This window comes from Gorilla gorilla, chromosome 5, assembly GCF_029281585.2.
Source record: "Gorilla gorilla gorilla isolate KB3781 chromosome 5, NHGRI_mGorGor1-v2.1_pri, whole genome shotgun sequence".
NCBI lineage: Eukaryota > Metazoa > Chordata > Mammalia > Primates > Hominidae > Gorilla > Gorilla gorilla.
In genome coordinates this window covers 25684719-25711089 of record NC_073229.2, presented here as the reverse complement: position 1 = coordinate 25711089, position 26371 = coordinate 25684719, and the positions used below count along the sequence as shown (strand labels likewise).

At 40.4% G+C, this 26371-nt stretch overlaps 2 protein-coding genes across 5 annotated transcripts in view; both read left to right on the top strand.

Moving 5' to 3' along the window:
- Positions 1 to 10324, top strand: part of EEF1E1 (eukaryotic translation elongation factor 1 epsilon 1) — a 29209-nt gene extending 18885 nt beyond the window's left edge. The window contains exon 4 of one of the 4 annotated variants that reach the window (XM_004043251.5): positions 10173 to 10324. In XM_004043251.5, the coding sequence (XP_004043299.1) occupies positions 10173 to 10283 (111 nt within the window). In that variant the 3' untranslated portion in view covers positions 10284 to 10324. Of the gene's footprint in view, positions 1 to 3650; positions 5352 to 10172 lie in introns of those variants that run through there. The other 3 variants (XM_004043250.5, XM_055390788.2, XM_019029161.4) reach the window with 3 other exon arrangements.
- An 8856-nt stretch (positions 10325 to 19180) lies between these two features.
- BLOC1S5 (biogenesis of lysosomal organelles complex 1 subunit 5) overlaps positions 19181 to 26371 on the top strand; it is a 54419-nt gene continuing 47228 nt past the window's right edge. Inside the window, exons 1-2 of the mRNA XM_004043256.4 lie at positions 19181 to 19441; positions 21094 to 21176. Of these exons, the coding sequence (XP_004043304.3) occupies positions 19231 to 19441; positions 21094 to 21176 (294 nt within the window). The 5' untranslated portion in view covers positions 19181 to 19230. The remainder of the gene's footprint in view (positions 19442 to 21093; positions 21177 to 26371) is intronic.

Sequence of the window (26371 nt, the reverse complement as noted above, 5' to 3'; positions counted from 1 at the left end):
AGTCATCAGATAATTCCACTGTATTTTGTTTAATTGTGAGCCCAATTTTAGTCATGGCTGAGTTATTCTAAGATCTGGTCTATCTTAACTCCGTTTGAGGAATATTATGTTGCCTTTCCTTTGTTATACTGCCTGTTAGTGTGGCTGTTTATTATAACACCAGTGACTCACTGCTTTCTTAAAGTGATTTCACTAGGAGATAGTCATCCCTGTGAACAGACTGTTACTCAAGATTATTAAAATCCTTTGTAATATTATGTGCTGCTTGACTGTAAGATTGCTATCAACTGAAATACTTTTGTTCTGAAGTTTGGAGCACCATTGGAGGCATGTGGTTCTTTTATAAGGAAAGGAAAAATAAAAGAAATAACTGCAAAGTAGTCCAGGAGCACTGGCCCTAAAGAATGTCCCAAAGGCGGCAGCGTGGTGCCAGTTGGAAAGGTAGCAAAGCAGCGTGTCACCCTGATCTGGAACGGGTCACTTAAAGTGTTTCTCACATGACTTCATGGAAAATCAGTGATTCAGAATATTATCTGCTTGGCTTTAAAGTTCAAAGTCATGATAGAGTGCCAATATAAATTAAAAGGAATTATTAGGCAGAAAGAGCCAAGCACCACTATAGACACACTGGCATGCAGATCAACATGAAGCAGGAAATGGCAACTAGAACAATTGCATTGTTTCCTGTTGTAAGAAAGGAAAAAGGACTTGAGCTAGAAAGGGATGGTGGAAAACCAGTGTTGTAAGTGAAATAGTCCGGGAGATCCCATCAGAAAAGTTTTTAAAATCTGTAAATTTGGTGAGGGGAGAAATTTGTTCATTTCTTTGTTTACAGTAAGTTTATATAGGGAATGTCTTCCAAAAAAGTAGCAGAGTTAACAAGTCAAGGTCATTCATAATTATCTCAGACTCAAAGGGACAAGTTCCAAAGTTTAAACTGTAAAAAGAGGTGAAAGTGGTAACCGTAACCTCATCCTTTTTGAAAAACTCTGTGAGTTTCTGGCAAAAGTTTCCTGAGGGAAAATGAATAAATGTACATTCTTAAAATAGATCATCTAAAAATATTGTCAAATGGATCATCTACTTAAAAATTATTAGAATAGGGGGCTGGGTGCAGTGGCTCATGCCTGTAATCCAGGCACTTCGGGAGACCGAAGCTGGTGGATCACTTGAGGCCAGGAGTTCGAGACCAGCCTGGCCAACATGGCGAAACCACGTCTCTACTAAAAGTACAAAAAATTAGCCAGGTGTGGTGGTATGTGCCTGTAGTCCCAGCTACTCGGAAGGCTGAGGCAGGAGAATCGCTTGAACCCAGGAAGTGGAGGTTGCAGTGAGCCCAGATCACGCCACTGCACTCCAGTCTGGGCAACAGAGTAAGACTCTGTCTCAAAAAATAATAATAATAAATAAATTATTGGAATAAATTAGGAATTTTTAGAAGCTTTAGGAGCTCTTGGAATAAAAACTATTTTCTACTGTGAGTCTGTTGATAATCCTGACTCTAGAGACTCCAAATGTAAAATGTTTAAGTTGGAGAATATTTATTTTGCTGTGTTCTGTATGTTAGTATTTCTTTAAATAATAGGCCTGTAAGCAACTTATACTAGTCCTCAGTGACACCAAATGCTGTTCTGAAATACAAATATCACACATAACATTGCCCTTTTTACCTAGTTTAAAATCTGGGTGAACAACTTGAACATAAACAAGCATTAGTACTCTGTTGTTTGGAAATGCTTTACCAAATGGCTGAGTGGAGAATTATCTGAAATGAAAGAGCTATGAAAGGACTAAAATGGTAAGAAAGAGGTCAGATTTGAATCATCATATATTTCAGCAGCTGACATGAAATCAAGTTGGAGTAAAACTTATTGATACATCTGTTTGCTTTAACTATCAGCAAAGAGATTTGTCGAAGTTGATTTTGAATGTTATTCATTCGTTTATTCATTTTTGGTAAGAAAGCTCCCATTTCTTGTTAGATTTGCAGCTCTGTTTATTACTGGTTGAGCTTTTAATAAATCATACATTTTCTTTTGAAGTCCTTGCTGAAGTTTATATATGGTAAAGATTTAGAAAAAGAACAAAATGCTCTTTTACAAAATATTTTTCTAAATATTTTTGAAATATAGACTGATGCTCAGTTTATTCCACAGATTAAGTGCTGCCTATGAAAACACACCTGACAGGCAGATACTCCTTTCAGTTTGAATCTACCAGTTAGCCTAATGTAATTCTTTCATGTGAAACCATGAATTTTCATAATAAAAATTAAACTTTTACATTAAAAAAGACATACTTGACCAGTTTTCTTGACTGATGTGTTATTTATCTCTGTGCCATGGACTGACTATGTTATAGATGAGACAGTTATAGTAACATCTTTCTAATTAGACACAACCTTACACACCTTAAACAAGATGAATATGTTTTTATAATGTGCTAGAGCAGCTTGTGTGTAGGACTTAAGTATGTATCACTAAAACCTGAAACTTAAATTTTTATGAAACTGAAGCAGTGAAGATTCTCCCTGGTAACAACTTAAGTAAATCGAGCCAACAAATACGAGTCCAAATAAACATTTAATGAGAAAATACTGCCTAGTTTTTAATTTTATTGTTAATATCCTTTTGTATTCTGTAATAATTATTGCATGTGGAGTGATTTATCCTTCACCTTTGGTGATCTGGTAACTTAGCAGAATGTTTGTCTGCAGAACAGGTATAAGCAAAGGACATTCATCTCACTAAAAATGTCTCCCAACAAGCAGGCTGCTGGGGGGTTTGTACCACTTGTAGGGTGGCTGAGTTATTTCTTTCTGCAAACACTCCTGTCAGCGTTATAGAGACTTGCACTATCTGTTAAGTAAATGTGACTTAGGAGAAGGAACTACACTACCCATTCATGGGGTCATGGCTGCAAGTTACTGCCCTACTGGTTTTCTCTTTACCTGATAACTCTCAATAATTCTAAAATTTATCTTAGAGAAAAGTCTTTGAGTCACCTATTTTGGAATTTGAGCCCAGTGAAATGATAAGCACCTGCAGTTTGTATCACATCTCTCTCTCTAACCAAATCTCTGAGCATTCTTGTAGCTTGATAGCAAATTGGGTGAACTGCTCCATTCACTAAAAGATTGAGTTCAGCTTTATTGCAAACAGAATTATGAAGGTCTGTTCTCATGCATTTACTCAGCCTCCTTCATCTGAGTCACACACCACTGGAAATAGCCCCTCCTTATATTAAGCAATATTGACTTGAAATGGATCATTTCCTTTTTTTAGGTTTACTAAAGAATACCAGAGAAAGAACTGTTATCTTAATCTATCTTCCTTTCCAATGAAGTAAAAAACAAATTATTTGACCTCCAAATCCTCAGTTAGTGTAAATTTTGCATTTGTTGAAAACTTGATATTTCGCAGGAAGGACATCAGGTTTTGTACTGAACATAACATTGAACACGAAGAACTTTTATAAGTCAGTGTTCACTGGGCTGAAACTTTTACTCCTATCTGAATATGTTGGCTTTTGAGAGCTCTTGGGGGATTGATGTTGTTGTTTTTCAACTTCTATCTCCTACTTAAGTGATATTAACAGTTGTGCTTATGTAACATCTGTGTTGTGTGTGTATGTTTTTAATCTCTACTTAGGTTGACCTGACAGTTCAAGAAAAGGAGAAATATCTTAATGTGTCTCGCTGGTTTTGTCACATTCAGCATTATCCAGGCATCAGGCAACATCTGTCTAGTGTTGTCTTCATCAAGAACAGACTATATACTAATTCTCACTAGAAGCTGTCCATGCCATACAGAAGATCTATTAAAAACGTTTTAAATGGAAAACATACTCTAGACCACAGGACTAATGTAAATTAATATACAGTCATTCATTATTTGTTGAAGTTGATAGAATTTTTGAAGTGTAAACTTGTGTCTGAATGTTTTATTTGTTCTTTAGTTGAAGTTTTGCAATTTTTATGTCAAAATTCAATTGCTATTAAACAAGTTGAGATCAAGTTATAAATTAACCTTGTTTTTAATAGATGACATTTATTTCAATAAAAGTTGCAAATCGGGCTTAATCTTAAAATTGGTGGTCATTTCAATGGTTGACATATTTGGCTATTTATTAACCTCTCTTTCATATTCTAAAATTCATTTTCCCCTTATGGATATTTATGGTAGTTTGTTAAGAACTGTGATAAATTGTGCCAAGGAAGCCAAAAGGGAAGACGGATGGATTTGTTTTAAAATATTTATGTGAGCTAGTAAATGTGGTTGAAAAAATATTTTTTCGTCGTTTCTTTCTTTCTGTAGTCAGTACTCATTGGGGTGAAACTAACTACTGAACTGCCCTACGGGAAACTGGAGTAAGATACATTCCTCTTGAGTTAATGATTCTTTTTTGTTGTTGGGCTTATTGTAATATGCAGTGGCCAAAAAGAGATGGGAAATTCTTCCTCCTGTAAGGAGGAAAATAAAAAAGAGATGGGAAAGTCTTACTGTCTCACTAATTTTGGATTTTTAATTACTAGATTTTTTCTAAACTGAAAGCCAACTCTCATGGAAAGACTGCTGTTAAAGTGCTGTGTGAAGAACAGAGGCACTTTATTAAAAGATCTGTATATTTGATAACTTGCTGGTTGAATAAATAATAGTTATCATAGAGCTAAAGACCTTATCTTTACAAATAATGAGAAAAATGGGGTCTTCGGGGGCTTTCCCGTTTAATGCTACTTAATGTTTTGGTGTTGATGCTGAGTCTGACCAGTGGACCCTTCAAAGTTCTAGCAGAACTTTAAACAAAGCAGTCAATCATATTTTCTTAATTTCTACAAATAAAAAGATAATGCTAAATAAGGATTAAAGTAGACAACATGAAGAAAAATGCCTAGTATGTAGCTCTTGGCAATCAGTAAGGTTAGTTTCCTTTCTCTTCTCCAGGCAAATCATGATTGTTTTGTTTATAAGAAAATGAGGATTGTAACAGGCCCCCATGTTTGTCTCTGAAGTGACTGAGTCAGGAGACTTCACAGGCCAGGTGTGTGGGCACAGGCACGCCTCATTTTACTGCATCTTCATCTTCAACACGTGGAAGGTTTGTGGCAACCCTGCTTCGAGCGAGACTATTGGCACCATTTTTCCGTCAGCTTGTGCTTGCTTCATGTCTCTGTGTCACATTTTGGTAATTCTCACATTATTTTGAATTTTTTTCATTACTCTATCTGTTAACAGTGATCTGTGTCCCATGATCTTTGTTACTATTGTTATTATTTTTGGGGTGCCACAAGCCATGCCCATATAAGACTTCAGACTTAATAAATGTTGTGTGTGTTCTGACTGCTCCACTGACCAGCCGTTCCCCATTTCTTTCCTTTTCCTTGGGCTTCCCTCTTCCTCGAGACACAAGAGTATTGAAATTAGGCCACTTAATAACCTTACAGTAGCCCCTAAGTGCTCAGGTGAAAGGAGGAGTTGCACATCTCTCTCTAGAAATGATTAAGCTTCTTGAGGAATGCATGTCAAAACCAAAACAGGCTGAAAGCTAGGCCTCTTGCACCAAACAGCCAACTTGAATGCAAAGGAAAAGTTTTAAGGAAATTAAAAGTGCTGGCTGGGTGTGGTGGCTCATGCCTATAATCCCAGCACTTTGAGATGTGGAGGTAGATGGATCGCTTGGGCCCAAGAGTTCAAGACCAGCTTGGGAAACATGACAAAACCCCTACAAAAATTAGGCATGGTGGAGTGCCTGTAGTCCCAGCTACTTGGGAGGCTGAGGTGGGAGGATCACCTGAGCCTGGGAGGTTGAGGTTGCAGTGAGCTGTGATTGTGCCACTGCACTCCAGCCTGGGCAACAGAGTGAGCCCCTGTCTCAAAATAAATCAATAAATAAAAGTGCTACTCCAGTGAACACACAGATGATAGGAAAGCGAAACAGCCTTATTGCTGATAGGGAGAAAGTTTTGAGTGGTCTGGATAGAAGATGAAACCAGCCACAACATTCTCTTAATCCAGGGGAAGACCCTAACTCTCTTCGATTCTATGAAGGTTGAGAAAGGTGAGGAAACTGCAGAAGAAAGGTTTGAAACCAAGCCAGCAGAGGTTGGTTCATGAGATTTGGGGGAAGACACCATCTCCATAACACAAGTGCAAGGTGAAGCAGCAAGTGCTAACGTAGACTGCAAGATCTAGCTAAGATCATGGGTGAAGGTGGCTACACTAAACAACAGATTTTCAGTGTATATGAAACAGCCTGCTATTAGCAGAAGATGCCACCTAGGACTTCCACGGCTCGAGAGAAGTCAGTGCCTGGCTTCAGAGCTTCAAAGGACCAACTGACTTTCTTATTAAATATGGGGCTAATGCAGCTGGTGACTTGAAGTTGAAGCCAGTGCTCATGTACCATTCCAAAAATCCTAGGGCCCTTGAGAATTATGCTAAATCTTGCCAGGTGCAGTGACTCATGCTTGTAATCCCAGCACTTTGGGAGGCCAAGGCAGGCGGATCACGAGGTCAGGAGATCGAGACAATCCTGGCTAACACGGTGAAACCCCATCTCTACTAGAAATACAGAAAATTAGCTGGGTGTGGTGGCGGGCGCCTGTAGTCCCAGCTACTCGGGAAGCTGAGGCAGGAGAATGGCGTGAGCCCGGGAGGCGGAGCTTGCAGTGAGCCAAGATCGCTGCCACTGCACTCCAGCCTGGGCGACAGCACGAGACTCCATCTCAAAAAAAAAAAAAAAAAAAAAATCATGCTACATCTACTCTGCCTGTGCTTTATAAAAGGAACAACAAAGCCTGGGTGACAGCACATCTGTTTACAGTATGGTTTACTGAAGCCGACTGTTGAGACCTACTGCTCAGAAAAAAAGCCTCCTTTCAAAATATTACTGCTCAATGACAATACACCTGTTTACCCTTAGAGCTCTGATGGAGATAAAAAGGAGATAAATACAGTGTTTTCATGCCTGCTAACACAACATTCATTCTACAGCCCATGGATTAAGGAGTAATTTCAACTTTCAAGTCTTATTACTTAAGAAATACATTTTGTAGGCCGGGCGCGGTGGCTCATGCCTGTGATCCCAGCACTTTGGGAGGCCGAGGCGGGCAGATCACGAGGTCAGGAGATTTAGACCATCCTGGCTAACACGATGAAACCCCGTCTGTACTAAAAATACAAAAAATTAGCCGGTCGTGGTGGTGGGCGCCTGTAGTCCCAGCTACTCCAGAGGCTGAGACAGGAGAATAGCATGAACCCAGGAGGCGGAGCTTGCAGTGAGCCGAGATCAAGCCACTGCACTCCAGCCTGGGCAACGGAGCGAGACTCCCTCTCAAAGAAAGAAATTGCGACAGAGAGAAAGAAAGAAAAGAAAGAAATACATTTTGTAAGGCTATAGCTGCCATAGATAGTGATTTCTCTGATGGAGTAGGCAAAGTAAATTGAAAACCTGGAAAGGATTCAGCATTCTAGATGCCATTAGGAACATTTGTGATTCGCGGGAAGAGGTCAAAATATAACATTAACAGCACTTTGGAAGAAGTTGGTTTCAACTCTAAAGGATGACTTTGAGGGAGTTCAAGACTTAAGTGGAGGAAACAACTACGGATGTGGTGGAAATAACAAGAGAAGTAGAATTAGAAGCAGAGCCTGAAGATGGTACTGAATTGCTGCAGTCTTGATAAAACTTCAACATATGAGGAGTTGCTTTTTATGGGTGAACAAAGAAAGTGGTTTCTTGAGGTGGACTTTATTCCTAGTGATGATGCTGTGAACACTGTAGAGATGAGAACAAAGGATTTAGACTATTACATAAGGTTAGTTGACAAAGCAGCTGCAGGGTTTGAGAGGATTGACTTCAATTTTGAAAGAAGTTCTACTTTGGTTGAAATGCCATCAAATAGCATTGCATGCTACAGAGAAATGTCTTTTGAAAGGAAGAGTCGATTAATGTGGCAAACTTTATTGTTGTCTTAAGAGATTCACACAGCCACCCCAACCCCCAGCAACCACCACCCTGATCAATGAGGAGCCATTGACATGGAGGCAAAACCCTCCACCAGCAAGAAGATTGACTTCCTAAAAGTCCAGATGATCATTAATGCTGTTTTTAGCAACAAAATTTTTTTAGTTAAGGTGCATACATTGTGGTTTTAGACATAATGCTGTTGTACACTGAATAGACTCCAGTATAGTATAAACGTTAACTTTTCTATGGACGGGGGAACTGAAAAATTTGTGCAACTCACTTTGTTGTCATACTTTATTGTGGTGGTCTAGAAAGGAACCCACACTCTTTCACATCTTCCTGTATATTATAACAGATCAAGACAGTTTTTACGTGATGTATTTCACAATTCATTGCCCTCAGGAGTATTTTTAGTTTTGTGACATGGTCTTTAAATTAAAAACTGTAAATTTGTATTTGTATGTTTGGAGACTACAGGGTTCAAATTAATTATGGGAGTTGTTATGTGTCTTACAGGGGTAGGTCAAGTCTGTGTACCTTTCATGCTAACCACTCGGTCTGCTATAAGCATGCCACGTCATGATTCACTGCTGCAAATTACACCTAGCCCCAACACTTCTGTCTTCTCCCCCCATTCAGCAGAAGGATTGAAGCAGGACAGACAGAGGCAACAGGAAATAGGCCACCAAGCATTCTCATCCCAACTATTTCACTCTTTTCCTTCATTCAGGTCAGCAGTGAGGAAAGAGCGGGAGGCCAGAGAGGGAAACCACCTCTTTGTCAAGCGACCCCTCTTCCCGCTTCTTCCTGTGTCTTACTCTTCTGAATCCCTCAGTCGGCTAGGCAATTCTTTATTGTGCAAAACATTGATGGAACAGGTATTACTTGGTACCACCAAGTACCAGGACTTCTCGCAACTAACTTAGATCTTGCAGGATGAAGGGATGGTCGAAAGATGAAGACCTGGCTTCTGCAGCCAAGTGTTAGATCATATTCTCAGCATCCAGATCAAAACAATTCATTTCCTTGTAGAATTTCTACTGTGCTTCTTGGGTCATTTCTGTCAGGCACTTGCCTGAAATGCCCTTTCCTTCTCACTTGGTAACCTCTTCAGTATTCTGCTTTGTCAATATCCTCATGGAAGTCAATTCTGTCCCACCCCTGGCCCCTGATTCTGGCACTGGCATCATTGTACTGTTTTTGATTATCTGTTTCTTCCGCCGGGCTTAGTAATTTCTTGAGAGCAGAGACTATATTTTCCCTTGCTTATCCAGCCCTCAGAACAATCATTGGCACACCACAGTCAGTGCTCAATCGGTTAAAAGAATGTACTGAGCTGACTGAGCTCAGTACATTCCTTTTGAGCTGACTGAGAAAAGTATAAGTGTAAATTACACGTATATGTTACCGGTACAGCTGTATATTGCAGAAAGACCCAATAACATCAGGGTGGGTTGTTTTTTTCTCATGTAAAAGAAGTTAGGACATTAGCCCACCTTTGGTGTGAAGCATCCAGCTCCTGTTTTTGCTGCTCCATGCTGAACGAGTGGTTTCCATTCTTAAGTTCAACGTATGGTCCAATATTAACGTCAGAACTCCAGACATCAAGTCTGATTAAGACCCAAAGGAAGAGCAAGAGGGGGACAGCAAAAGGCTTCTCTCACAACCTTATCAATTCCCCTGAAGGGCCTTTCCTGGAAGCCCTGTTTGGCTGTATTGATTTACAATTTTGGCCACTCCAGCTGGGAGGAGGCCAGATGTGTAGTCGGAGGGCACCCAGAATAAAGCTCTGCTCTGTCAATGAGAAAAGAAGGAAAAGGGATACTGCATAGGCAACCAGCTATCTCTGTCACAGTGAGTAACGCTTAAATGGGAAAATGCCTTCTGAGTGCCAAATGATCAATTGTATAAGATATTTTGTTAATACATTGCTGACATCACATGGATCATCAATTTGCAAAGAATTGGGATATAATACAATTTCCACTGACCACATTTCACTGACAATTTAATTTTCGTGATTCAGAGCTAATTTTAGGATTCTGTAGTATGCAGTTATGAAGATCTGTTAATGCTTTTTAAAATATCTGTTAAAACTTTTAATAACAACAATAATAGATAACATTTACTGAGCATTTAGTGTGTATCAGGCACTACTGTAAGTACTTTAAGTGAATTCACTCCTTTTTTATGCCCTTTTGCAGATAAGGAAGCTGAGGCACACAGAGGTAGGGAACGAACCCAACATCATACAAGGAACTGAGGTCAAGGAACTGAGATTCAAACACAAATGTCTGGCTCAAACTTACCTGTAAACTACTCTACATGGAGTGCCATAAAATTCTGCTTAATTAACTTGTGGAATCAGTTTTTACCAACCTAGAAAAAACCTGCCCTAGGTATTAGATAAAATAAATGGGTACATAATTTTAAGAATAAATGAGATGGTTGCACCACTCTGGGAATATACGGAAAACTTCTAACTTGTACACTTCAAATGGTGAATGTTGTAATATGTGAATTACAGCATTAAATCATTTGGGGGTGGGGAAGCAGTGGAGTCGAGCACACCAGCCTCACCATGTATTAATTATGAGACCTTGCTCAAGTCACTGCACATGGAATTCCTCATATGAAATAGGGGTAAAGACAACTGATCTCATTTAATTTGCAGTGGGAATATATAAAAATTACTCAGCACTGTGCCTAATATGTAGAAAGTTATGAGTAAAGGACAAACTGCTATGGAAGATTGTAAAATCATAAAGCCAAATTATTAAGACTTTTCCTACCTGCCAATCATCCCTGAGGTACCAACTTGCTCAACATGTGAGCCTGAGATAAAAATGGTGGCAGAGCATCCTGGGATTTTGATAAAACATGAATTTACATTACTTACCAGTTTAAAAGTCTCTCACGCCTGTAATCCCAGCACTTTGGGAGGATGAGGCAGATGAATCACAAGGTCAGGTGTTCAAGACCAGCCTGGCCAACATGGTGAAACCCCATCTCTACTAAAAATACAAAAAATTAGCTGGGCATAGTGGCAGGCGCCTGTAATTGCAGCTACTTGGGAGGCTGAGGCAGGAGAATTACTTGAAACCAGGAGGCGGAGGTTGCAGTGAGCTGAGGTCACGCCACTGTACTCCAACCCTGGTGAAAGTGCAAGACTCCATCTCAAAAAAAAAGAAAAAGTCTCTGGTTCTCACACTTTTCAAGCTGTTGGAAAAAAGGACCATGCTGTCTTTCTTATTTTGTTTCTAATAGATCAATGAGCCAGGTGTGGTGGCTCACACCTGTAATCCCAGTGCTTTGGGAGGCTGAAGCAAGAGGATCACTTGAGCCCAGGATTTGAGATTACAGTGAGCTATGATTGTGTCACTGGATCCCAGCCTAGGCAACAGAGTGAGACCCTGTCTCTTAAAAACAAAGATTGATTAGCCGGGCACGGTGGCTCACGCCTGTAATCCCAGCACTTTGGGAGGCCGAGGCGGCCGGATCACGAGGTCAGGAGATTGAGACCATCCTGGCTTACACGGTGAAACCCCGTCTCTACTAAAAATACAAAAAAATTAGCCGGGTGTGGTGGCAGGTGCCTGTAGTCCCAGCTACTCAGGAGGCTGAGGCAGGAGAATGGTGTGAACCCGGGAGGCGGAGCTTGCAGTGAGCCGAGATCCCCCCACTGTACTCCAGCCTGGGCGACAGAGCAAGACTCCGTCTCAAAAAAAAAAAAAAAAAAACAAAAAAAACAAAGATTGATGCGACCTGTCTAGAAGAGAGTGCAGCTATCTTTGTGAATGCTCTTCCTTCTGAAAAGTGAAAGCCCCTGTCCAAGGATTTTCTTTCTGTAATTCCGAGAAGCCTATAGCACTGACCAGTCAATGATAATCCAAATATTATTTAGGTCATACTGTGTAACAGAACTCTGCTAGGCCCTGCAGATAACACAGTCACGTCCCTGCCCTCATAAAGTTTACAATCCAATGGTCTGTGAACACATTCCTGAAACAGGGTATATAGAGCACTCTTTGGGAGGCTGCCAGCCACTCAGCATTGTTTGAAAGTAAATAATTAGATATCATTTACTGAGTATTTAATATGTTCTGAGCTCTGTATGGGAATTTTACAACATTAATATGATCTCATGTTAATTTAGGAGCTAGAGAGGAGGCAGAGACTAACCCACATGCTAACCACCACCTCGGTTAGACCATGACTGAAATGGGAACTGTATGATTTCAGGGTTAGAAGTCCATCTGTTGCCATGTTCACTGGATTTGATTCAACTGCCCTGATTAGACACATGTCCCTATTCCATGTGAAACTTTCAGGAACAGACCAAAAATTCCAAGTACGGAAGAATCACTCTTCAGTCAAACATCTGTGAACTTTTTCATTAATTAGAATAAAAACGAGTTTTAAAACAAATAGAAATTATAGAATGGGAACAATGTCAAACAACCACAGCCATGCTTATACCCAAGCATCCAAGAGATCATGAAGTATTTTGTGTAGAAGTTCTACAGTTGTGAGTCTCTTCCCAAGCAATGACTATCACAATATGGTAGAAAAGGTGACATAGCTCCAAGAATGACATAATCATCCATCCATGACCCAACTTCCCAGTTAAACACCCCATCTCCCACCCCCAGTTCAGCAAAAAGATTATTCACTAAGGCTTTTAGCAGATATATAGGAATTCTCATGTTTACTCCCAGTTACACCTAAAATTAAGATGGCCAGATATGTAGCAGTTTATTTGCTAGCAGTACTGGTAAACTCCCAGTTACCCCACCCAATTATACCTGAGCCCACGGTTAACCACAGTCAGTAATAGGCACATTAGATCTCCCACAGGGATGAAGAAGGCAGGAAGGGAGGAGTAGAATGAATGTGAACGATCATCCACTGCCAGCGCATCATACTGTCAGTGCCCCCTTAAAAATGTAATTCATGGCCAGGCGCGATGGCTCACGCCTGTAATGCCAGCACTTCAGGAGGCCAAAGTGGGCAGAGCACCTGAGGTCGGGAGTTCACAACCAGCCTGATCAACATGAAGAAACCTTGTCTCTAGCAAAAATACAAAATTAGCCAGGTGTGGTGGTGCATGTGTGTAATCCCAGCTATTTGGGAGGCTGAGGCAGGAGAATCGCTTGAACCCAGGAGGCAGAGGTTGCAGTGAGCCGAGATCGCGCCACTGCACTCCAGCCTGGGGAACAAGAGCAAAACTCCGTCTCAAAAAAAAAAAAAAATGTAATTCATGAGAGCCCTGCTGAAATTCCATTCAGAATAGCAAGTCTGCCCAGAATAGCTTCAAGATATGTTGATAAAAATTTAAGCGGTTATATTGTTACGACGGAATAGAACTCTATTATAATCAGGTACATGTACATCACACCCAAAGATAAAATACATTATTTGACAAGTGGCCAAATTAGAATTATTGTGAACTATAGCTTTTTCATTTATATTTTTTTCTAACATTTGACTTAATTCCTTTTTAAAAAGTCAGATGTTACATGAACTTTAATATGAATCTAGCTTTGGCAGGGCTGTGGTAGTTTAATGGATTAGAGCATTTAGCTTTTTACCCCAGAGAGCAATATTTCTTCTTTCTCTGTATAATTAGATAATCTGCTACTGCCCATTACCAGGGCACTAAATTTCAAATTCTCCATACACCTGAGCAGGCTGCTACATATCTGGCCATCTTAATTTTAGTCTTGATTTATTGAAGCGGAATTACATTCCTAACTCTTCCTGGAGCACTGGGTGAATTTTATTGCAAAAGCAATGGGGAGAAAGTTACCGTCATATATCTCTCTTGCTGGGCAGAGCTTTTAGATACACAAGGGGCTCCACATCCCACCGCTCTGTGTCTTGTATGCTGGATTTATAACACTGTGAAGCCCAGCTCTAGGGTTACATAGAGGCATATCAGAGATGAGATGAGGAATTTGATTTTGCAATAATGATTACTTGTTGCTGGCGCCCACATTCCTGCAGGCTTTGCCTTTATTCCCAATACTGCTAGCAAATAAAACTAATTCCAACTGCTACCTAATCTAGCAAAACTCATCTTTCACTTAAGGAAGGGAGGCCAAAAGAAGGTAGACAGGAAGGCAGGAGAATTTGAGATGCTGGCCATTTTTTTGCTGTTATCTCAAGGATTTCTGCTTCCATTATCATGATTCCTTTAGGAATATTTTAATCTTTTAAACTTTTGTTTCTTTGGGGGTAATGAAAGCATTGCATCTTTTCCAGCACAGTGAGTTAATTTAATGGCTCATTCGTGCTGTCTCTTCTACTTCAAAGAGGCCAGGTCCCTAGGGCTAGCCAATTGTATTATGGCTCCTGCGGATTTGGCTTGCCATTCCTGCTGGGTGTCATCTGTCCTCGAAGTCTTGCAGTGGATAATTTTTGTTCTCCCCAACTTCATCTGCTTGAGAAATTTGTGCCTCGCAGGCCTGTCTGTCCAAGTTAAGCTTGAAATACAGTAGCCATACGACCAATTTGACAAGGGATAGCTCTAAACAATAAGGCCACAGGCTTGCTTTGAGCAAGATGAGAAACTTCCAGCCACCTGATTACAAATTCCAAAGCTTCTTTGGTGCAGTCGATAAACTAGTCTGTTCATGTAATGTAAGTTCTCCTTCTCCCCCATCCCCATTTTTCCTGACCTTCATACCTTGTCTTAAAAACCCTTAGAAGTTTTAAACTCTTTGACCTCATGAAGTTTCCAGTTCCTGACCATTTTCACCATTTGGTTTGAACCCTGTCACTTGGATAAAAGAACTCTATCATTGACTCTCATTATCAGATGCTGAGGAAACAGGTAATAGACATTGCAATAAAGCACTGGTTCTCAGACTTAGCATGCATGGGAATCACCTGGGGCTTCTCAAACCACAGATTTCTGGGATCCAATTTGAGTTTCTGATTCAGGAGGAGTCTAATATTGCTGCTGTGATGACCATACCATGAGAACCACTGTACTACACGTGTCCAAAGCTTAGGTGACAGGCATACATAGAGCTAGCTGCATGCACACAACTCATGCTTTTGTCTTTTTGCACAGCTGAGTCCAGTTTAATGAAGGTGTGCCCAGGGTGGTGGATGGAATGCATTCTGTGTTCCAATGGGTTGGCTTTGTCACCGGAGCAGTTACTTTCTAGTGGCTCTTGCAGTAAGCCCTGCATGTTCTCCAAATGATGGAGCTACACCAGAAGCTTCTCTAGGGGGAACTAGCAGCATTTGGTACAGGAAGATTCAGCACTGGATTATAAAATTGCTTCAGCCTAGAAGACCGCTAATGCTAATACAAAGTGTGCTACTTCACACTAAACTGGCTTTCATGCCCAGTGTGCCCTAAGCATTTCCAAAACTTTTTTTTTTTTTTTTTTTTTGAGACAGAGTCTTGCTCTGTTGCTCAGGCTGGAGTGCAATGGTGCAATCTTAGCTCACTGCAACCTCCGCCTCCCAGGTTCAAGCGATTCTCCTGCCTCAGCCTCCCGAATAGCTGGGATTACAGGTGTTTGCCACCACACCCGGTGCTAATACTAAAATTTTCTGTATTTTTAGTAGAGATGGGGTTTCACCATGTTGGTCAGGCTGGTCTTGAACTCCTGATCTCAGGTGATCCACCCACCTCAGCCTCCCAGAGTGCTGGGATTATGGGTGTGAGCCACCGCACCCGGCCGCATTTCCAAAATGTTATGAGATTGCTACACAGTAATATTTAGTACCTCACCCAAAAAGACCACCTACTCTTTTTTTGTTTTTGTTTTTGTTTTTGTTTTTGTTTTGAGACAGTTTTGCTCTTATTGTCCAGGCTGGAGAGCAATGGTGCAATCTCATGTCACCGCAACCTCCGCCTCCCGGGTTCAAGCGATTCTCCTGCCTCAGCCTCCCAAGTAGCTGGGATTACAGGCATGTGCCACCATGCCCAGCTAATTTTGTATTTTTAGTAGAGACGGGGTTTCTCCATGTTGGTCAGGCTGGTCTCGAACTCCCGACCTCAGGCAATCCGCCCGTCTCAGCCTCCCAAAGTGCTGGGATTACAGGCATGAGCCACCACGCCCAGCAAGACCACCTACTCTTTTCTCCTCCTTTGCTTTAATCAGTTTTTGCATTTTTTAATTTTTTAACCCATTTCTAAAATAGGTTAGACAAACGAAAATAAGAAATAATGTCAATAAAAGATGTTGCAGAGGAAACTCATGGAGTGGATGTGATAGAACACAAAATAAACTTAGGAGTCCCTCTATCTCCTACGCTGTGCCTATTATGGTTCCCCTTGATGGGCTTATACTAAGGAATAAATTATAATTTTATTCTTGGTATACATGTAACAACTCATTTATTTTTTAATTTTCAAAAGATTCAATATGGGATTACAGCAAAAAATTTCCCCCAAAGTCAGAACTTTACTTCTACTAAATTGACAATATCTCCATGATTTAGATGTCTTGAGTCTCAAAAAGCACAGTAATTGGAAAAATCCCTTTACAATCCCATGCTTATATTTGTATATGATATTGATTCTCCAATCTTGTATAGAGGTTATGATGTGAGTACAGCTATTCTTAAAAACATAAAGGTACTTAATGTATGATTTCATTTCTATAATATTTTTGAGGTGAAGAAGTTTTTAGAAATAGAGGACAGATGATAGGTTGCCAGAAGTCAGGGTGAGGACAGGGAGGAAGGTAAATGTGTTATAAACAGGAACCTTAACGAGATCCTTATGGCATCAGAACTGGTCAGTATGTTGACTGTGATGATAGATGCGTAAATCTACATGTAATAAAATTGCATAAACTTAAACATATACACACAATGAATACAAGGAAAACTGGTGAAATCTGAATAACATTGGTGGATTGTATCAATGTCAATATCCTGGTTGTAACATTAGCATTTGCAAAATGTTACCACTGGGGGAAACTAGGCAAAGTGTAAAAGGAAACTCTATTATTTCTTACAACTGCATGAGAAGCTACAAATATCTCAATAAAAATTTCATTTAAAAATACAGGAAAAGTCTCGTCAATCCAGAGACAATAAGAGACAATACAAGACCTTCAGGGAGAGGAAAAGAGTCCCATTTTAGCCTCAAAACTCTTGAGATTTCATGGGTCAAAGACCAAGGACACACTCATAGCAGCTGAATGTGCCAAGCGAAATGGCACTGCCAATGTTGCTTCTCGGTCTCCTAGCTGTCTGAGCCGCAGTGTAAAGATTTATATAAAAGCGGAGAGAGAACGGAGGCATATGCTGGACCTCACCATCCCAGAGAACAATACAACTTAATAGTGTATAATCAAATGGCTAGAACACATATTCACAGGCTACAAGCAACAGACTTGCAGAAAAGTAGTTGTGTACTTATTCAGTGTTGGCTCCCCTGCAGGCTGCATGAGGAAAGGAAAAGGCTGCATTAGTCTTGTTCACCACTGTATCTTAGCTCCTAGCACTATGCTGGGCACATAGCAGCTGCTCAATAACGTATTTGTTAAATGTTTTTGAATGAAAAAATGAAAAGCCCATGTGGCCTGTTAAAGTTAATATGGCTTCTCTCTCCCTTCTCTCCAAATCTCCCTTCCCCACTCTCTCTTCACCCACCACCTATGCTTAAACACATACACAGAGACACAGAGGCAGTTGTTTCTGCCACATACAAGTCAGGCAGTCATTTAACCTCTCTGTGCCTCAGCCTCCTCATCTGCAAAATGAGGACAATAATAATAACTACTTCAAAGGCCGGCCATGAGGATTAAATGAATGCGAATTTGGAGACCACTTACAGTATCACCTGGCATGTAGCAAGTGCCATGTAAGTGTTTGTTAAACTGCAGTGCTATCCAAAGTTAGCACAGACTTCAGAGGTCAAAGCATGATCCTCCTCAAGACTCCCCTTCGGACACCTGCCACAAGCTTTGGGGTTCCCAGGCCACCTGCACTTCTGACCAGCTGTCTCTGTCATATGCCCAGGGCCTGAGCACTGTCTGCTAGGGTGCCTCAGTTCTCACCCACGCAGCTTCTCTCTACACATGATGTTTCATTGCTATTCGCTTTACTCCCTCAGGTTTCACAGAATGACTCACAGAACTCAAGAAAGTGCTTTCCTTGCTATTACAGTTTTATTATAAAGGACACATATCAGGACCAGCCAAATGAAGAGATGTATAGGGCGAGATGTGGGAGATTGCCCAAATAGAAGCTTACGTGTCCTCAGGAACGCTTCCCCCTCCTGACACTTTGGTGAATGATTATCGACCAGTAAGCTCACCTGAGCTTCCACATCCAGAGTACTCATTGGGGTTCCATTATGTACGCATAGTTGGTTAAATCACTGGCCACATGGCTGAACTCGGTCTCCAGCCCCAATCTGCTCCCCAGAGGTGGGCCTGCTTATGTGGCTCAAAGCCTAAGCCCTCATGGTTGGCCGGCCCTTCTGGTGTGGCCAGCCTCAATTCTGAAATCATCTTGGGCCCTCCGTGAGCCATCTCATTAGCATAAACTCAGGTGTATTTCCAGAGGCCCACCATGAATAACAAAGACACTTCTATCACTTGGGAAATTCCAAGGATTGAGGGTACCTCCCAGGAACCAGAGTCAAAGTCCAGCCAAATTCTTTATTATACAACGTAAGTTTACTGACTTGAACAGAAAGAGGGAGCAAGAGAAGCATTCTAGGAAACAGGTGTCTAAAAAGAAAGGCAGGAATAGTCTGCCACACTCATGGCATAGTAGGGAAACAGCCCCCAGCTAATTGGCTTTGCTATACAGTAGTCCCCCCTTATCTGAGGTTTCACTTTCTGTGGTTTCATTACCTGCAGGATGGTACAATAAGATATTTTGGGAGAGAGACTACATTCACATAACTTTTATTAAATTGTTCTAATTGTTCATCTCTTACTGTGCCTAATTTATAAATTAAACTTTATCATATGTATATACAGGAAAAAACATAGTATATACATGGTTCAGTACTATATGCAGTTTCAGGAATCTACTGGGGGTCTTGGAATGTATTCTCAGCAGATATGGGAGGACAACTGTACTGGAATGCACCAGCCTTGAGTCAAATAACCAGGGCTCTTAGTTTAGCTCCAAAGTTCAAGCACCTTCCTATTGTAGCAGCATCCGCCCTGATCCAGCATGGCGGCAAGAGCTTCTGCCAGTTCACACCCTGACTACACGGCAGGCGCCTTTCCGGAACCGCCCGCTGGGTAGATTAAATTTCTCCGGCGCCCTGTAATGACGCAACAAAAAAAAAAAAACCCGGGCGTGCCTTGTAAGCGGGCGGCCGGGTTTGCGCAGGCGCAGCGTGGCCGCGGGTGGGCGGAACTGGTCGGGATGAGTGGCGGAGGGACAGAGACCCCTGTGGGTTGTGAGGCCGCCCCGGGCGGTGGCAGCAAGAAGAGGGACTCCCTGGGGACTGCGGGCTCAGCGCACCTCATTATCAAGGGTACGGAGTGTCAGGGCTATAGTTCCTGGTGGATCCCAGCACAGCCTCATCTCCCAGGCGGCGCCCTCTGACCCGGGCCGACCCCCGGCTCCCGGGCTGGCGCGCGTGCGTTTGTGCGGGTGGGGGAGTCGTGGTTGGTCCCCGCCTTTTTCTCCGCGCCAAATGCGTCCCGCCACAACCAACCAGCCCAAGTCCTCGTGTTTCCCCGCTTTCCTCTGTCGCAGCCTGAGCCATCAGGCCCGCCCCCGTCCATTCCGCAAGCTCAGGACCCCTGGGTGCAGAGCCTTTGGGCAGCCTCGCGACCGACGTGTAGTGGAAAGGGCATTGGACCTGGGAGGCGGGAGGCAGTCGCTTAGGAGTTGAGTGACTTCGGGTCACTGGCTTTACTCACTCTCCTACCCCATCTGTTCCTGGTCGTGCGAGGAGTAAGTGAGATACACTTATGAAAGCGCTCTATAGCACCGTAAAGAACCATTCACGTTCAGAAATGTCCATGTGTTCTGTGTGCTTTGAGCTGGGAGAAGGTTACAACCTAGATTCTCACAGAATCTGCTTTAGGTTTGACTCCTAAAGCTCACAACGCTGTTTGCTGCGTGAAAGTCTTTGACAGTTGAGTTGTAGTGCTTTATATATACCAGATATATAAAGTGCTTATATACAGTGCTTGTATTCTTATTTTTTCTACTTGACATGCTTAAGAAGATATGTCCTAATAAAATTCATTAAAATAGAGAATTGAAACCTGCCTATCGTATGTCTGCAAAAATGAAAAATTTGGGGAACATTGCCAGTGAATGAATATGAATAATACATTGTCTTAGATTTAATTTCTCAAGGAATTTTGAGACTTACATTTTAAACTACATAGTTGTAACTAAGAAGAATAATAAACTGACTCACAAAAGACTTAAATTCAGACCTTTTCTTAATGACTTTTTCAGACTTATGAAAAAAAGACTTACAATGAACATTCACCACCCACCTTAATAAATAAATTACTAAAAGCCCCACTGTGTCTTGCTGTAATTGCATTAATTCCCCTCCCTCCTCTCAAAGTAGCCACTATCCAGAATTCGGTGTTTATTATTCTCGTGCATTTCTTTATAGTTTTGTTGCTTCTGTCTATATCCCAAAAGGAAATATTTTGAATATTTTAAAGTTTTATGTAAATTGCTTTAATCCTTCTGAAACTTGCTTTTTTATTATATTTATTATAAAATACGTATTATTTTTTATATTTATGTTGATAAGTGTAACTCTGATGTATTTATTTTTACTTGGTGATTCATAGAATTCCATTGTATGAGTATGGTTAAGGTGTTTTGCGTTTTTTCTTTTGATATTACACCTATGCTGTAATAAATATGTATAAATGGCCTTACTCATTTGTGCAAGAGTTTTCTAGGGTACATACCTAGGCATGAAAATGCTAGGTATACATGTCTGCAACTTTATTGAATACTGAAAGATTGTTCTCAAAAGTAGTTGTATCAGTGTACACATCCACTGGCAGTGGATGAGATTTCCTCTTAGTCCATAGTCTAAACTGGATTTTAACCTTCATCTCTTGGTGGGGAAGGGAGAGAGTAAAACAAGCTAGAGATTATGCCATTTAGCATGGATTAACCCTGAATTTCATTTTATCTTTATAGATCTTGGAGAAATTCATTCAAGGCTTTTGGATCACAGACCAGTTATTCAAGGTGAAACTCGTTATTTTGTAAAAGAATTTGAAGTGAGTATTTAAACTTATTTTATAAAAGTACTTCCCTAATTGTTAGTGTGTTATTATACAGAAGAGAAATTCCTCAGTTTTAAAATCGGATTTTAGTTCATGTGTTCATAAAATATACGAAGTAAAAATGATGAAGACGTAAAAATTGTTGTTTTTAATGGGATAAGTTCCATACTAAACAGCAGGATACATAAGTTCTGGTGCCTACTCTAGGGTATTTAATGTCTGTTGATCTGAGGTTTTTTTAATCTATAAAATGAGATATAGTGGGGGAAAAAAAGGGATTTTAGAGATTGATGGGTCTGAGTTTTTCAGACTCATTTTCTGTATTTTTTTCAATTGAGACATCACCAATTATTCAAGCAGTCAAATTAAAACTTAAGAATTATCCTTGGCTATTTCCTTTCTTACAGGTTCCACATTCAGTGACCCCATCTTTTAGACGTTACTTAGATGTTTACCTCATAAATGTTGATTCTTTCCGACAGGTTTGCCTGCTTTATCAACCAAGTCAAATCCAGTTTTCACCCTGCTGCCAGAGGAATCTAACATTATTTCACTTTTTAAAACCTTTGATAATATTTCTATCCACAGGATAAAGTCCAAGCATTGTTCTGTGACCTGGCTCCTGCTTTTCTAGCATAACTACCTGCTACTCTACCTTACATACTATGTTCCAGCGACAGTGATGCGTGAACATGTCATCTTGTTTCATATTACTGTAGTTTTGTACATGTATAATTGGTTTATTGTGCTTTAAGCAGTAACTTCTCAAACTGCTGTTGGGATGGTAAATGGTGTTGCATAAACAATTTTGTGATTCTGTGTAAGTTTCAGATTTTTGCAAATGATACTGACCAATCAGGATGTGCAAACATGCCAAAAGGAGAGAACCTTTTAATAAACCCAGTTGAGGGCTTATTAAAGATAGAGGCCCAGAGCTGTTGCATTAGATAAGCATTTCTGGGTGCAGAAGATGCTGTGACTCAAAAACTGCGTCATACTTCCCAGGATCTGCGCGTTTTAGAATATTGTCTGGGACCTAGGAATTAACTAGGTACATAGATAGCCAAGTTAATTATACATGTTAAGTAACATGTGTAATTGGTTCAGTTAACATGTTAATTAGCGTGTGTAATTGGTTTAGTTAACATCTTAACGTGTATAATTGATTCATTGTTCGTTAAGCAGTAAGTTCCCACAATCTGATTATACCACATCATCATTTAAAAAAAAATTTTAAGTCTTTTTTATCTTTTTGATATTTTATTTATTTATTTGTCATCATTATTTATTATTCTTATTAAGAATAAGAATAATGTGGGAGACACAGAAAATTATCCAGAGACTATTCCTTTACCGTGCTGCGTAAAGATGATTACCAATTCCTTAGTAAGAAGAAAGTGGAGGCCAGGCGAGGTGGCTCAATTCATCCCAGCACTTTGGGAGGCCGAGGTGGGCAGATCACTTGAGGTCAGGAGTTTGAGACCAGCCTGGCCAACATGGCAGAACTCCAACTCTACTAAAAAAAATACAAAAATTAGCCGGGCATGGTGGCATGTGCCTGTAGTCCCAGCTACTCGGGAAGCTGAGGCAGGAGAATCTCTTGAACCCAGGAGGTGGAGGTTGCAGTGAGCCGAGAACGCGCCATTGCACTCCAGCCCTGGCGATGGAGCAAGACTCTGTCTCAAAAAAATAAAAAAAGAAGAAAGTGGAAATTTCTATACAAACTTGCTATAAGATTTTTACAGTGTGTTGTATAAATATGTTTTTAAAATTGTATTGAGTTTTACATGTATAGAGTGTGGATTTAGTTCTTAAATGTGGGAGTTATATTTTCTTCTTTTTACTTCACTTCAGCAACCACATTATCAGCAAATCTACCTCTAAAACATATCTTAAATCTTTCTACTTATCTTTCTTGCCACTACCCCTATCCCAACCCAGCTCACCGTCAGCCCTCACCCGGCCACCTGCAGCAGTAGGCCCCTACCTGGTCTCCTTGATTTCAGTCTTATCTCTGTGAAATAACCTTTCTCACACAGTAGCCAAATGGTCTGCAAATCCTGTTGTACCACACCCTTGCTTAGCCACCTCCTACTCTGGCTTTTCTTTACATGGAAAGTGCACTCCAGCTCCTTGGCTCTACTTAAAAATCCTAGATGATCTCTGACCTCTACTTGTCTTTCAGACTTTATTGTACACAACTCTTCCCTCCTTGTGTTTCAGCCACAATTCTTCCTTTCTTTTTCTTTAACACATCACGATTGTTACAGCATCAGCAATTCCATCTTCCTAAGATGCTGCTACTTCTCATTTTTCGCATGGCTCATTATTTTTGGTTTAGATTGCAGGTTAAGTATCACCTCCAGCCCTTTAATCCAAAGCAGTAACCAGTACACTCTATCATGTCACCCTAATTTACTTCTCTATATGGCACTGTATTCATTTTCTAAGTCTATGTAATAAATTACCACAAATTTAACGGGTCAGAACAGCTTATAGTAACAGCTGATTATATAAAGTCAAACAAAATGTGTTGAGCACTTATTTTATGTGAGGCATAATATCAGGAAGTAATGATATGCCAGTGAATAAGGCAGACATAGTCCCACCCTTCGTTCTTACAGTGCTTTGAAGAATGGTCTTTATTATTGAAGAATGGTCTCTGAAGGGCTCAAGAACATTTTATCAGCTAAGTTTGAGTTGCTTTTCTTGAAAAGTACTTGATGCAGTCTTTTCACACAATGACCAACACAAGACCAATTGGTCTTCCCTCCCCATTTGGCCTTCCTGAGGGTTTAGTGTAGCACACAACTTCAGGCTCAAATGCCTTTTCTGTCTGTTATAACTCTTCTCTCAAATCAGAAGGAAAAAGCTCAACATGTTTCAGAGGCTTTAGGTTTGAATATACATCTGCATTATTTGTACTTATTTTCTATCTTGGCCGAAACAATGATATCAGATAATTAATAAATGTGGTCTTTGGTTAGATAGAGTGGCAAAGCAGAGCTGCTGGTACCTCCTGGAAGTTTCATCTTTTCTGTATCATTTGAATGTAGGTTACTTTAAGAAAAACTGGCTAGCACTTAAAGCTAAAGTTGTTTATATGTTTAAAAAACTTAAGGTATATGGCAACAATTACCTTTTTCTTTATAAAATTTTATTTGTAAAAGAAGGGAGTAAGTACCACATGGTGGCAGCATTACTTAAATTATTGAAGTCCTCTTAGGCTATTTTAAGCTCTCTTTTTGTTTTCATTAGTATTTAAGGACAGTTGACTGTCTGTCTCCTGACTTTATACAAACTCTTTTTCCCTTGATTCCAATGAACATTATGGACAGAGATTCATAAGGATCTCACCTTTCAGGTGGAATCCTTCCAGTGAATATTAATGTAATAGTATCAGTGGGTAAAGGCATTGTCCTCTGTGCCACTGTCTTTCTAGCCTTGGAGTAGCTGTTATGGCCTTTCTCATGTGGAGCAGAGCAGAGACTGATGGTGGTCAACAAGTATTTAGACATGCTTATAGAGTATATAGTCCTGTATAAGTTCCTTATTTAGTTTTTAGCAAACTTTATTCACGCAATGCTTTATGGAACAGTTATTGAATACCTATGCATATCAGTAAGGAATGTGTTTAGTTAATAGTGACAGATATCTGAAAAATAGTGGATTTAACAAGTGATTAATTTTCTATCACAATATGCAGAGTTTAGAGTTAGCTTAGGGCTGGAATGGTGGCCCTATGACGTCAGCTTTTTCTTCCAGTTTTACCTTCTATCCCCCTAGGATGTTGCCTTTGTCCGTATGCTTACAAGGTGGCATTTTTTTTTGTTTTGTTTTGAGACAGGGTCACGCTCTGTAACCCAACCTGGAGTGCAGTGGCATGATCATGGCTTACTGCAGCCTCAACCTGCTGGGTTCAAGCAGTCTTCTTACTTCAGCCTCACAAGTAGCTGGGACCACAGTAACCCGTCCTCTGAATGGAGCTGCATAGCTCCCTTCTCTGTTCTTAGTTGTGTTTGTCTTTGAACTAAGAGACCATTCTCTTGTACATGTAAATTAGTCTCTGCCATAAGGAATGAAATAGTTTCCACTACTCTCTCTTGATTCTTCCAGATTACAATGCCATGGCCGGCTATTTTTTTTTTTTTTTTTTAATTTTCATAGAGACAGGGTCTCACTGTGTTGCCCATGCTGGACTCAAACTCCTGGGCTCAATTGATCCTCCTACCCCAGTCTCCAAAAGTACTGGGATTATAAGCATGAGCCACCATGCTCGGCCTACAAGGTGGCTTTTGGACCTCCAGCCATTACATGTGCATTTCATGTAGCAAAAAGGAAGGCAGTTAGGAAATAGCTAGCAGTCTCTGTTATAGGCATGTTACCACTCCAAATAAAATTTAGGTGTTGATAGCAAGAGAGAAGGGAATGGAGGCAGAGGTACCAGTCATACAAGACATGTACAAATAAATAGGAAACAATTCCTACCTCCGTGAAGTTTACCATTTAGGGGAAGAAAGGCGTGTAAACAAAGAGTCATCATGGTGTAATTGTTACAAGCACGAAAGACTTGAGAGCTCAGAAGAGGAAACAACTCGAGAAACAACTTCTAAGAGAGCTCAGGGAAATTTTCATAGAATGGGTGATGTTTGGACTGAAAGAAAAATAAGTGTTAGGAAAAATGAAGCAAATGTTGGTTAAAATTAGAGGCAAAAAGAGAAGTATTTAATAGTGCAATAATTATAAGAGTTGAGTGGGATTGTTTTAATTAATTCTAATGTGGGTTAAATTGATCAAGAGAAAATTCCTCCAAAGGCAGCACAGGAATTTCACTTGATCTCCTGATTCCTTGTTTTTGGTTAGATTACTAGAGACACTGTCAGGTTAAAACATCATTTTATCAGAGTGTCTGTTCCACATAACACATGAAAAGTATGTGTAGATACCGTATGGTTTTAAATCTTGTGACTGAAAGAAAAATTTAAATTATGTCAGTCTCTCATTTTCTCTCTAATGCTATCAGATTACATCAGAAACCAAGCTTTATGAGTGCTGAGCTTTGCTCTGAGAATTTTCATGCCAGAAACAATATACATATATAAATAAACAAATGTTAGTATATTCTTCCTTGTGTGATAAGTGCGAACAGTACCCCTCAGTTAAAAATATCAGCATAAAAACAAACGCAC